Source organism: Myotis brandtii, unplaced genomic scaffold (genome assembly GCF_000412655.1).
Source record: "Myotis brandtii unplaced genomic scaffold, ASM41265v1 scaffold13, whole genome shotgun sequence".
NCBI lineage: Eukaryota > Metazoa > Chordata > Mammalia > Chiroptera > Vespertilionidae > Myotis > Myotis brandtii.
Window position 1 is genome coordinate 1,696,550 of NW_005354595.1, and position 14,376 is coordinate 1,710,925.

Sequence of the window (14,376 nt, forward strand, 5' to 3'; positions counted from 1 at the left end):
GTAGCCCATGGATACAGGCAACGGAGTGGTGAAGGCTGGGGGAGGTTGTGGCTGGAGCTAGTTGGAGGTAGGGGGGTGGACATCTGTAATACTGTAAAAACAACAACAATACCATAGTGAAGATGGTGGTGCGGGGGTGGGGGGAAAGGAGTGGGGGGGAAGGAAGGGGAAATATCTGTACTACTTTCAACAATTAAAAATATATTTTTTAAAAAAGCAATGCCTTGAGTCAGAGTGCCAAGGTTCAAATTCAAGTGCTGCCATTTATGAGCTGCGGCAGGTCTCCTGACATGTTAAGTGGAAATCAAAATAGTCCATCCAATGATTGTGAGAAATAGATGACCTGCATGGGGACCATGAAGTGCCTGTCGCATTCTCAGTGCTTCATAAATGTTACACGTTATTACTAGTTTGATCACATTTTCAAAGGGGCTGTATCACTTCTCCCCAACCCCCGGTACAGAACTCTACACCCAGAGGTGAGAAGATGCCACCCAGGACCACAGGGAAGTCCCCAGATCTGCAGAAGAGGAAGACATGGTTGAAAAAAGATTGGAAGCCACATAAACAGGGAGAGATGAAGAGGCAGCTGGAGAGGAGACTCCAGGAAGACGGAAGGGTGGGGTAGGCGGTGGGTGAGGGAGAGCAGGAAGCAGGTGGTCAGGGGTGCAAGTAAGTGCAAGGGGCTGAGAGACGGAACAAAGCAGCTGGGTTCGGAAGGGGCGTGAGGAGGCAGAAGGGAGGAAGGCAGGATGAAATTTGGGGAGGGAGCTGACGAACCTGTAAAGTCTGAAATTCTGAATTCTTCAGAGGAGAGCCAAGTAAGGTGCTGGGAATGTACTAATAAAAACGAGAGCCTAGCCCAGGCGACCTATGAACCAGGGGGTCACGGTTCGATTCCCAGGGAGGGCACATGGCCTGGTGGCAGGCTCTATCCCCTGTGTGGGCCATGCAGGAGGCAGCAGATCAATGATTCCCTCTCATCATTGGTGTTTCTCTCTCTCCCTCTCCATTCCTCTCTGAAATCAATAAAAATGTATTTAAAATGAAAACCTAAGAGCCACCTGCAAAGCTTGAGTTTTACCATTTGTCCTACCTTCTCTTTGACCTTGGAGTCTACCTACCTCATCAAGAGGCACCTGCAGTATTTCGGTGGGTCCTTTCGGAGATCCTGGCTTCTATCGAGGGCAGCGGGGGACCACATAGCAAAAGGGGCACCCCACCAGCTACGATGCTTTCTTGGTTCCAAATGTGCAAGAAGCAGATCCTGCCACACAGAAGCGGAGGCCAAGGGCACCGGATGCCGCCGGCGACTTAGTCCTCTGACCTCCCTCCCACAGTCAAACGAGAGGGCATGGTTTATAAAAACACAACACACACTGGGTTTTAATGAGAAAATAATTGTATACTTGCATTGAATGCCTCACAATCACTATAAAACCGAAGCAGAGGAATGACATGTCAGTGGTTAACATACACAGGAGAGCTGGATACAGAGTCTAATATTCAAACACAGTATTGCTGCTTTTGCCCCCTCCTCCTCCAAAAACAAAAACAAAAACAAAAACAATGTCATTTGGGTAAAGAGCAACACAAAATCAAAATTGGCAGCTCACTCACTGAATGCTTAAAATTCAGGAAATTGGTTGTCACTAAAATTGGATATATTTACCATCTCTAAACACTTAAGCTATTTTTTTTTCAATACATAGTTTAATTACATCCATTTTTAGTTGGAAAAAATGTTTGCTTATCTGTCTTCAGAGACAAGAGTCAACACTGTTTTAGTGTTCCTTGTTACGCTGTGTGTGTGTGTGTGTGTGTGTGTGTGTGTGGACACTAATCAATATACTGCTTCTATGTCATTGTCTAGGGTGGGCAGCATGCACGGGTGGAAAGAGGCAAAGGAAATTGCATTGTGTCCTCTGAGCAGAGCACAGCCTGGCCTCCGGCCACTGACAGATCCTGTTTCCATAATTTCTGGATGAGAAAGCCAAGGCTTGTCAGTAGTTAGTCAGCTGCGGAGGCAAGTCTATAAACACTGCTGAACGGCATAACTTTCAGGGAAGCCTCTGACATCTACAGAATCTAACCATCTGTTATAGTCGAGATGAGCAAGCTTGCGTACTACTTGGGGGCAGGGATGCATGTGGGAGGCCAAGGTTCCCACCAGCCTCTTCCTCTTGGAGGATTCGGCAGGAATGGCTCTCCTCCAGGGCTCTGTTACATCTTCAGAAAGTTAAATAGGGGTTCACTAGGGATCCCAGAGCCTAGCGTAGTGCTATGTACAAAGCAGCGGCCCAATGTTGCTTGAATGAGTAAAAAAACTCAAGAGCGCAGAGAAAATCTGGCTCTTCCCAGGGAATTTACACGGTCGTGGGGTTACAGGTGAATGGAGGGGGGAGACAGACAACAGTTAATCTGTGGAAGGCAGTGGAAGGGAATGGACACATGTCAGAGAGGAGGGGGCCGCCGTTAAACAGCGATGTGACTGCGGGTTGTCATGGAAACTCTGCATTTGTTACCTGACCTACACATGGAGCTCGGACCGAAGGACTCGGTGTCATAAGTGCCTCTGGCCCAACCAGCCACAGACCGAGGTGTCTGCCTCTGAAGTGATCTCACGGCCGTGTGGTCTCCTAAGCCTTCCTTCAGCTGCAAATCCTCTTCTCACATGTGGGCTGAACGTAGGTACCGGGATTCCTTCACATCAGAACACACATCTCCAGCTAAGTCCCGAGGACTGCTTCCTCTTGTGAAAGCTGGGAGGTCGTTTAGATCATGTCTATGGTCCTAGCCAGATCCCGAGTCAGTTCTGGAAGCAGGCAGCACGGCTCAGTTCTGGTGCCACCCACAGAAGCGCTCTGCTCCTCTCCACCCTCGCCAGCGGCCGCTGTGCCCTGGGCCCCACGAAGCTGCCGACCCACCTGTTTTCATCCGCTGCCTGCCTTGGGGACACTGGACATCATCGGGCAAAGCATCCTTCCTGGTTGTCCCATGTCACCTGACAGGACTTCTAACCTAACCCAGACCTCATTTTCCCGAGAATGTCTATCTCCGTGCCAGCCTCCCCCCTCCAGAATTAATTTCCTGCCACAGGGATATTATTCGTCTGGTGCCCCCAGTGGTGGGTGCACACGTTGAATATTCACTTGGAATATTCAAGAGCAGGATTCATACAAAGATGGCACCAACTGCCCATCGGTAGAATGTGGCTTCAAATTGCAGGCTCCCTTGGCAGTTTTAAAGGATCCTTGTAAAGGATCCGGCAGTTCCAATTTTCCTTTGTGCCCGCTACTTGTCTGTCAATAAACTTCCCCCTAAGTCAACACTAGTCTAATAAAAGAAACAAAGATAATGTGCACAACATCTACATACAAATTTTGTGGAATTGCTACTCATCAGAATAACATATTAGAGCTTAGGACACAACAATATAAAAACAAAAATGAATTTTAGTGAGGTCTGACTTCATTATTGCTTATTTGTAAAAACCACAGTTTTAAAACAAAAGGGGGGAAAAAAAAGAAAAAGAATGCTGGTCAGGTTTTTTTCTCATGGCCAGAAATGGAACATTTTCTCATCCAGAAACATGGGGCACTCGGTTACGGAGTGCCCTTGTCATATTGCTTTAAATGACAGAAACAGTAAAGCTGGCATCCTCTATAGTATGCTACGCGTGAATACAAAGCATGAGAATAAATATGGTACTTTCCTAAACATCAAGTTACAAAACTGCTCCAAACTCTGCAATTGTGACTCATGCAAATACCATGTTAGGTCAGTTGACAATGACAAATACTGCATCAGTTCGGTGCCTCTATCTCCCTTTTCATAAAAAAGAAATCCTCACTCACTCCTGACGCTGGCTAAGAGCTTTGGAGGAAATAACTGTACACCCTGTCCCATGATCGCTCTGGGATTTTAATCCTGACATACACACACTCTTCCTCGTGGGCATCCACACTTGACACAAACACACAGAGGTAGGTGAGCGCGTGTGTACACAAGCACCCACACTCACACACACCATCTTTAGCATTTGTAGCTGAATTCCAAGCCTGCACTTAAATTTCTAGTCTATATTTTCCTGTATCATCCGGAAAAACACTGGCTGCTCAACAAAAATACCTCTTACTTCCTTATTTCCCCCACTTTTCCTCCCTCCCTTCTCTCTCTACCTTCATGACCTTTCTTTAATGTTTCATTTCTGATTAATCCAAAATAATTTCTCATTCTTCCTACTACCCCTAAGGTCCACTTTATGATATAAAATATAAACCCCTTTTCATTTCTCGTCATCTACCTCTCTAAGGCAGAGTTTGCCCCTTTTCAATTGTTGCCATTCTAAAAATACCCCTACCCTCTTGAACCAGATGTTCAATGTGTACAGGCTTTATACATGGATATATTCCCCCATCCCATCATAAAAATAGTTGTTGTCCACTAAATATAGTTTTCATAGGAAGAAACATAATCATGAAAATGTGTTCTCCTAACCTGCAGATCAGTCAATAGCCTAAGCAGACAAGATCCTAAAGCTAAAATAATCCATTTGGTTTTGGCTTTCTCCCCCTTTCTCAACCTCCTCATGTAGAACAGATTGTGTTTTGCAATATGAAGAAACATTGCCTTAAAAATAGGGATTTTTATGTATTGCGATCATTCATTGCTCCAGATTAAAAACAAGGAAATGTAAGATAAATGGAATCATCATTGCTTCTTCTCAGCAAGGAGAGAAACAGGATTCATGTTATGGCTGCTGGAGTCAATGGAGTTAACCCAGCACCTCTGATGCTGGGCGGTAGGCGGGCCACGGGTGCAGAGAGCACCTGTGCCTGTAGACTGCACCCGCCTGAGCCCACTGCTCTCAAACGGCCCCATCGCCATTGCGTTTCCTCCCACCCAGCCGGGCTGGTCTCAGTTCTGCCTGGAGCAACCATGTTGATTTGCTTGTAACTTCTTTGTCCTTTGGAGCAGTTGCGGATTGGTCCAAATCCAGGCGATTCTCTGAGCCACAAAAAATCCTTTCTCTGGTGACTCCTGGGGGTTAGAGTTTGATGGGTGGACTTCTTTTTTCATGTTATGGTTCATCATTGCAGCTTCTGGTCTACGGAAGGATTGCTGAGTTTGTTTGCACTTTAATAAATATTCCATTAAAATGCTGTGATGTGTGGATGGCTTGGCTTCTTGGTAACCCAAGCACGCACGAAGCTTCCTGGGTGGAAGGAAGTTTATTATTCATTGTCCTCCTCCTCCTGGTTGGCATAGATCCCCGCCTCCCAGCGCAAGGCCAATGCGCTCTTCCTTCGATTAACCCGTGTGGCCTCAAGGACCTGAAGAGAGAGGGGAAAGAATTACGCAGAGTTCATGATGTTAATTATGTATACAAACCAATTTCTCCATTGTTGTTTTTTCCCTCCTTGCCCTCTCAACAGCATCTAATGAGAGGGAAGTAACAGTGCCTATTCTGCTGGGAGGTAGGAGGAAACAAAGGGGTGGGGGGTGGGAGGTTTTGGGTGTGCACTCATAGCCAAAGTCCCTTTGCTATTTGACCTATAGTTAGTAATATAGATGATTAATTTCCCTGAAACGTTCTGCAAGTTTCTTTGAATGAGACTTGACTGCATCAAGTCTTCAGATGGGTGCTGTCCGACAGAAATACCTACCCTGTACCTGGGCCATGCAGTAGGGTAGCCACCAGCCTCACATGGCACCGAGCACTTGAAATAGGCCTGGTGTGGCTGAGAAACTAAATATTTAATTTTAATTAATTTTCATTTAAATATCCTCACAGAGCTAGTAGTGACAGCACAGCTCTCGACTGCCTTAGTCACACTGTAAACAAGCAAACTAGAGAACAATGCCAAACAACTGGGCCAGTGTGAACTCTATCCATTAGGCTTTGTGGATCTATATAAGCTGTGATCATATTTATATCACGAAAGCCTACTTTGGTATAATTAAGCTTCAAGGAGACATTAAGTGGGGGGCGGGGGGGGGGGGGGGGAGGATAGCTTTTCAGGCCAATGAAAAGTAACCTGAGCATTCTGATGTAACTTGACGGCCATAGGTGCTAATAAGTGAGATGAAAGGTGACAACATCAAGGACGAGTCAGCTCACCACCATCAGGGTAGGGCCTCCCTCCCTAGGATAGACTGTGGGCTCCTGGGGGGGGCGGTCAACTTCCGGCTTTGGTTTGATCAAGATGAGACCCAGCTGAATAACACGTAGGTTGCCAACATGTGAGAAATAGTCGAGTACATGACACTCCACTCAAAGCATGCCCATGCAAGCCAGCCAGCTCAACTACTGCGGCATTAGCTTAGGGTATGAAGTTTCTGATTTTACAGAAAAGTCCAGCAGAGCCAACCCTGGTTGATAATCCAAATAGCAAGGAAGGCTTTGCTTATTCTAAGAACAATCATTTTGACAGCAATAGTGATGCTGGCAACTCCAGCGAAGCTAGGAGATGCAGGTGATGGGCAGTGCTGGGAGCCCAGACATAAGCAGATCCTGGGGGTTCATCTCAACCTGTTTCTCTGCCTCTCTGACAAATGAACCGACTTCCCAGAGTGTCATGTAGGACACAGTCGGTTAAGCACATAAGCCATGTCATACAGTGTTTTGTGTGTAAGCATAGCATGGCCACTTAATAGCTAAGAATAAGGTATCAGTAGGAAAAAGCATGCTTTCAAATCTGTTATAGTTATAAGTAGAGGTTTCTTCTGGGCAGTGCATGGTCACATGGCATTGAGCAGTAGCGTTGGACCAGAATTGGAAGTCCTGAGCGTTATTTCCAGCTCTGGAGCATGTTGTTCTTGTTCATGGTATCTGGTGCCTCAACTTTCTTCATCTGCAAAATGGACACGCACCACTGCCCTATGTCATCGGCTTTCTCAGGAGGCAGTGCTGACTCTGAAGTCCAGGCAGGTCTAGGTGTACATCCTCGTGACTGTGTCACCTGGGGAAAGTTTACCCTCATGCCTCAGTTCCCTTGTATGTATAATGGGAACAATAAAAAATACAGTATAGAGTTGGCCTGAGGAATAAATGAGGCACCATATGGGAAGCATTTAGCAATAGTTCCCAGTGTATAATAAATTCTCAAACAATAATTATTTCAATCATCATGTGAAGGGAATTCATAAACTATAGAGTAGTAATCAAATATAAGGCATTTTTATAAGGATCTCTACCCTGTGCAAACTGGCCATCTGTTCACCTTGCACATACAAACTGAAAGGTGTACCTGAAAGCTAAAAAATACATCTAAGGTTCTGAAAACCAGTTAGACATTGAGAAAGGTACATGTAATGATATTCTCAATATTCATTTTATACCTTATGAAAGAAAATTGCTGGTAATCATCAGCTTATGTATATAGTTAATTATACATAATTTTGCTAAATAGGGAGATTTAAAGTATATTGTGCTATAGGTTAGCACAACCAATTTGAAGAATAATTTGCAATATGTAGTAAATGTGAGGCTATGTAAGCCCTATAACCAGTACTTCTATTTCTAGATACGGAGAGAAATTCTCCCATAGGTGCACAAAGAGATATGGATGATATCATCCAGCAAAGCATTGTTGGTAGCAGCAATAAAAATTTTTTTAGAACAAGAAACAACCTACATTTCCATCACTAGGAGGGTGAATAAACAGTGACATGTTCATTCAATGGCATACTATACGGCAGTCATAATGAGTGACCTAGAACCATAAACATCAATATGGACACATCTAAAACAATGCAGACAAAACAAAGTAAGGAGTGGAGGATACTACAATATGATGTCATTTATAGGAAGTTCTAAAACATGCAAAATCAGAACACATTATTTACACATATGTAGTGTAAGTATAAAAACATGCATGAACACCAAACTCAAATATAACTACCTCTCAGGAGAGAGAGAAAGGGGAACTGGGAGAAGTAGCAGGAGGGGTAAGTTCTACTTGCAATATTAATTTCTTTTTAAAATATTAAGCACATATTATGAAATGATAGGAATGGACAAAGCTGGATAGATAGACTTTATTATTTTATTATGTTATGTCATTCAGCACATTCGAATGCCTGCTCCATGACATCTGGGACTGTTTTGTTAACTGCTCTACTCTCAGAACCTAGAAAAGTGCCTGATGCATAGTAGGTACTCAAAAAGCCGTTAACAGAGCAAATGAATGAATGATTCTCTCCAAAATTCTATATATTTGAAATAATTCTTTTAAAATAAAAATAATACAATGCTATAGAAATAAAACTACGAAATGCTTTCTCACAGGAAAGAGAAAATATTAAAAAATGGGGAAAATAAAAAATGTGCTTTTTCACAGCAAAAGTTTGATAAATCTGTATAAAAGGAAGTTGTAGCCCCATTGGCGTGGCTAAGTGGTTGAGCGTCGGCTTATGAACTAGATCACAGTTTGATTCCCGGTCAGGGCTCATGCCCAGGTTGTGGCTCAATCTCCAGTAGGAAGCATGCAGGAGGCAGCCAACCAATGATTCTCTCTCATGATTGCTATTTCTCTCTCTCTCTCTTCCTCTCTGAAATCAATAAAAACATATATTAAGAAATAAAATAAAGTTGTAGGGGAAAGGAGACTTTTAGGGAAATTCAATGCGCAAAGCTTCCAAAACAAAAATACAGACTTAACAGTTGGGTAAAAGGGAAGCTGGATGGTTCACTTCTGGAATAACGTATCCTAAAGCGATGACATGGAGCCCCCTGGATTTGTGTTAGGGCAAACAGAGGACTTGGTCCTCTTGAGCTGCACTGCTTCCTAACCAGACCAGGGTACATTTGCTATCAGTGCCTGAAGAAACTAAACACATCTTCCAGATCCATGAGCGGGGCAAGGTCTTCTCCATCCCACCACACGGCACAGCAAAGCACAGCAGGGTGTATCGTTGTTGCGTGCACGCCAACGTGTTGAGGCAGTTCCCCCAGTTCAGAAACAACAGGAAGAAAAAGATAAGGAGACAAACTGCTTTCTTGTCCCTCATTCAACCCACCAGGAAACGGCACACCACAACCGCATGCACCTGGCCAGGCATGCAGGAAGACCAAGACAGACAAGTTGAAAAGTACCTCGGAAGTCACCTTGCAAGACAGTAACTTAGAGGTGTACTGGCAGAGAGGGAAAAGACCAGGGTTAGTACATGGCAGAGACACATTCCCAGAACACCCCCCCCCGCCCCCTTGCTGGGAGCTGGCACCACAGGGGGCAGACAGGAGGGCAGTAACACGGGGAGACCATTACACACCCGTGCCAACACTTGCTTCATCTGATATTAGTTTATTTAGAAATCTGTATCTTTTGGAGCAAATAGATACCCTCTTATTTTTTAATAAAAATATCAGATAAGCCATACTTTGTTAATTCAAGATTTGTTGCTTCCATTTTCTGTGCTTTGAATTAACAAGATCTCTCCTCCCTGCCTTTGTAACCAGCTGCCCACAGCAAGGCCCCTGAGGGCCATTTTGGATTTGCCAGAATCCAAAGAGCCATTTCTCTTCTTGTAGGCATCTCTGAACTCCAAAGCAGTCCTGTAGCTGGTTGTCCAATGAAAAGGAGACTCTAACTACAGATAAAGGTGGCTCGAATGCAAGGTTTGTGGAGGCAGAGTCTCTGACACTGACCTAAGGATGCCTAGGGAACATGGACAAGTTCCCGCGAGTGGGGTGCTCACATAGGAACTGAAACGATCCTTGAATTCCTGTAGGAGACTAAGTCGCTGCAAGAGAAGCTCAGGAAAAAAAAAAAAGTCCTGGTTATGGGAACTGAGATAGAAGGACCAACTTTGGGCAGCCCCCTCCAGAATTGTGACTGTGATCTTGCGTTTACACTGGTCTTTGGCATGGGCAACCATTGAGATCATAGATCTGTGATCGCTGACGGCTTCTTCTAGGTAGCACTCACACATGACAGTTCTGTAGTGATCAGGCTGCTGGCTAGGAGTGGATGAATTTGGAGTTCTCCTCTTTGCACCTTCCTAGGGTGTGAGTGAGAACCCAAAAAAGCTGGGCAGTGCAAAACATCACTGACTGTGGGTGAGCTTTTGTGGGGGGAACTGGAGGCAGATGGGCTTCTTTTAACCACTCGATGGCAGTACGGCCACAAAGGTTGTCCCAAAGGGTGTCCTCGTCTAGAGAAAAATGTGCCAGGAATTCTTAGAGAAGCAGTAACTGCTTGCCCCCAGCTTTGACTTAACCCGGGAGGATCGATGAGGCCGTCTCTTATTCCAGGACAGGCAACGATGCCTGAAAGTCCTTGGCACCTATTCTCGGGGCAAGAGAGAGAGAGAACACAGGGAACACTCACCAAGAGCAGATTCTGTGCTAGGCATGAGGGAGGGGCTGGATTTAGACTCGGACTAGCATTTCCCTTTAAGAAAGAGAAAGCAATCCACCAAGTTCAAGGGCATCATGGACTCAACCCATCGTTTCCTGAGGCTCAGGTCAAGCTGTGAGAACAACTGGCCAGAAAAACACTTGCCTGAATACCCTTCTTTTGCATGTCACCCAGAAACCCTTTAGAACACTGTGATTCACCAGTCCAGAATGTGCTGTGTGGAGCAGAGATGGCATCAGGCCCAGATAAGGGGACATTTCCACAGAAGGTTTTCAGATAAGAGACACCCACAATAAGAGCAGGACGGCTGCCTTTGGGTGTGTGGTGTGTGCGCTGCACAAAGGCACCAGGGTGGGGGAGGGGATCGGCGGTTGGAGCTCAGTACTCCCACTCCACTCACCCACTGTGAGGCTGGGGCAGGCTGCGTCCCCACAGAGGAAAAGGGGTGCCTTTTTAACATTCTCACAAAGGCCCTGCGTAGGCTGCCAAACAGCCCAAGGCAACTCTCCTACCCCAAACAGCCAAGAGGTCCATTAGGAAGTGGGGCCTGGCTGAAGCCTCCAGTTTGCAGACACTCATTGGTGACCATGCCGTGCGGAACAAGGAAGCCAGCCCAGATGGGTACGAACTGTGGGCACCTGCTCTGAGATGGTAACAGGGATGGTAGATGGGGATAAATTTTTGAGAAAAGGGTCTTTTTTCTGGTTCTTTGTCATTGACTTTTTCACCAGCTGCAAAATGAGCAGAACCACAGTCGACTCACTGTCACCGACAGTGACTGCTGAGTGATGTTCCATGAGAAAGTCCATGATTTAATTTTCCACCTTCTGTCCTCCTCTGAGCCCTCACCTTGTTCCCAGCAGGAGAGGGGACAGCTCAGGACCATGAAAAGCCCACCAAATGCTGTATAGTCATCCCCCACGTCACCCTCCGGCAGGGATTCCAGGCGCCAGAGGCCTCCCCGCCTATCCTGCATGTGATTGTCACAGAGTGTGAAAGAGTCAGGGCCTTGAGCTGGGGACAGGTCTCCAGAGACCAATGCTGCTCTGGGGCGGGGGCGCCACAACTGTTTTGATGGCGAGGGACAGTTTTCGCAGGTCGGGTGGCAAGTTACTCATGAGCACTGCAGGTGCAGCTCCGGGGGCTTCTCTGTCTTCTCTCCCTTCTGTCCTTCATGCTCGTTAATGCTCTGGTGTCTAATGTATCACAATGCATACATCCCAGTCTCCCTATTTTGTTGGTAAGTCTGCCTTCTCCTTAGGAAGCACGGCAAAGAAGAATTGTTTTTGTTCAATTCAGAAAGAGTTGAATTGAACGAACCTATGGACAAGCCCATGGTTGGGTCCCGGTCATGTGTGAGGGGCTCCTCAGTGAGTTTTTGGAAGGCATATTGGCAGGTGGACCCACCAATATGGGTGCCGGGGTGACACTGGGCCCAGGTGAGCCATGGGAGGTTCTTAGAGGGTGGGGAATCTAAGAAGCCATCGTTTGCCCAGAGAAGAGCATGTGTGAATGGAGCCAGAACAGAACGACAGCTTCTAGGGGCAGGGAAGCCAGTCACACAACTCAGGCATCAAGCAACCCATCTGCTCCTATTTATTCTCCTTCTGGGATCAGAGACAATTAAAGAAGGGGCCATGGATCAGCCGGGGAAGCAAATGAAGGCTTGTTCGTTCTGGCAGGTGAACTTCAAATACTCCCCAGTGACTGACGCAGGCACACTAGCAAAGATCCCCTGAATCAAAAGGGCTGGAAGTGGGGTCACTGGGGCTCAGATTGCTTTAGAAGCAATCTGAGTATGCTTTTTCCCAATGTGGGTCTCTGAAAGGGGCTATGGGGGATTGTTTTGTTCTGTTCCTAAGAATTTCCAACAACAAACTTGGTTCTCTTGTCATATCAGTAACAGTGAAAAACACTGGGCCTTGAATCCAAGATCTGGGGATAGTAACAACTTGATTAGTTAGTAGGGTTCCTCCTTGTATGAAATGTTTATTTACTCGAGAAAAACAGCGAGGAGGCTGCCACTTCACCGCACAGGTGAAGAGCAACCGGTATATTAAAAGCCCGATTGCCAGCAGCTACCCCAGTGCTGGGGGAAGTCCCACCTGGTTGGCATTCGCCCGGGGCGGCTGCCTGAGAGCCAGAGTTTGCACGCAAGAGGCTTCCGCCTCTGCTATGAAAGGGGCTGACAGCAGGCTCTTCCCTTCTGCGTGGGTTTTCCCCTGCAGCGTCTGCACCTCGACACAACAGGCACACACGAGAGACACCTAGGGTGCTACCAGTAAGAAAACACTCGCGTGGCGCCCATGCAAAGCGGTTCCATCAGTTCTCCCCCTTCTCCCCAGAATGCGAGGGGGCCGCTCGGCCCACTTCCCCAGCGCGGCTGGTGCATGGCTGGAACCCCTGGAGGAAAGAAACAGCCATTTTACTAGCACGAGGCTGCAAAATGGTCACAGGCTGCAGAAGATACCCAAAGTAAACTCCATAATTTAAGTGGGGCTGCAAGGGGCCGGCTAAAGTGGCCTGGTGGGCAGAAAACGTCCTATGGGCTCAGGGAAGTCTGCAGCAGCCACAGAGGGCCAGGCCCATCCCCGGTGCAATAGGCCTGATGGGGGAGCCGAGTCAGGATCCGGAGGAGTTCCGGGGGAGACCCAAGGAGAGAGCCGGGGCGGCGCCAGGTGAGCCAGCTGTCCCAGGTGTGCTTGCTTTCTTTACCAACATATTGTGAAAGCAACATTGAGCATCAAGGCGGAAATCCTTTAACTTAGTCAACGGGACGTGAAAGGTGACAGGTCAGCCTGGAGTTCTGACTGTGAGCCCCGCAGCTCTCACGTTTAAGGTGCACAAATAATTTATCATCCAAACCGGGGCACTTCTAAGAGTGGAGGGGGATGCTATTAATAGTGACACCAGGACAACAGGCTTACACCAGGGCTGTCCCAGGAAAACTGGGTGGCATCCTCCACAGACCCAAGCTATTTGTGACCTAAGTGTAACCGGGGGGCAGAGGCAGTCACCTCAATAATTGCTAAGAGACCGAGGCCAGCAGACTCCTAGGAGGTTGGCGTGGACCCCTCAGGCTGATCCCCGGCTCCTGGCTGTGGAACCACAGCCCTCACGTCTCTTATGGGAGAAAGAAACCACAGAGCAGATGACTTCCTTCATGGTCAATGTGAACATCACATGCGAAGTTCTCAGGGTTGAGGGGAGCAGGTGGCCGTGTGGTTTTTAACCGTCATTTTAAATGGCTCTTTTCCTGCTAAATTGAACGCAAGGCTTGGTAACAGCCCCAACGCACTCAGTCGTTTGAGCACTGAGTAACATTTCTAGGGATTGCCCAGAGTAGACGTTGAAGGAACAGCATCATCATAGTTCTCTAGAGAAATGAAACCCTACAGAGCAGGCAGCGATGGTAGAAAGCAGCTCCCTGGTGCCTGGGATGATTTCAGGGCCCCTCCATCCTTCTTCCCTTCTTGCACCAAACATCCACACACTACCATGGCCAGGGGGCTCCAATTACAGTTGGCAGAAAAAAGACCAGTTCCTTGCCTGCTCAATGTTTTTGAGAAACAAGGCAAAAATCCCAACCCCGCCTCCAGGCGTGTAAAACCACACATTTGAAAATCGGCTTAGGAACCAGTTTACTGGCAGACAACACTCTACACTCTACACGTTCGCCCTCGGGGACGTGGGAGAGGAAAGGAGAAGGAACTTACACTACTATCATCCATTCGCTCGCGCCTTTTAGATTTGTGTGTCTCATAGTCTTCCATGAGGGTCTGCATCAGATTCTTGGGCCGCTGGGATCCGGCAGCCTCTTCGGGGGCTAAGTCAGGCTGCGAGCTGGGGCCTTCAGGTGTGGGGGATGGAGGAGGTCTGACTTTCTCTATTTTCCCTGAAACAATACGAAGAGAACACCCTTTCTAAGCTTGTCTGCTCGTGACTGCTTTCAGAAAGAGGAGAAAACGGGCAAAAAAAAAAAAAAAAAACAAGCGCCGACATCGTGGTACCA

At 47.0% G+C, this 14,376-nt stretch overlaps 1 protein-coding gene across 11 annotated transcripts in view; it reads right to left on the reverse strand.

Moving 5' to 3' along the window:
* Positions 1-1,384: 1,384 nt before the first annotated feature.
* The window catches only part of LOC102261631 (paralemmin-2), a 382,189-nt gene continuing 369,197 nt past the window's right edge, over positions 1,385-14,376 (reverse strand). For 8 of the 11 annotated variants that reach the window (XM_005859770.2, XM_005859771.2, XM_014534407.1 and 5 more), the window contains 2 exons: positions 9,101-9,139; positions 1,385-5,336 (listed from right to left, as the gene is read on the reverse strand). In XM_005859770.2, the coding sequence (XP_005859832.2) occupies positions 5,238-5,336; positions 9,101-9,139 (138 nt within the window). In that variant the 3' untranslated portion in view covers positions 1,385-5,237. The remainder of the gene's footprint in view (positions 5,337-9,100; positions 9,140-14,376) is intronic. The other 3 variants (XM_014534401.1, XM_014534408.1, XM_014534405.1) reach the window with 2 other exon arrangements.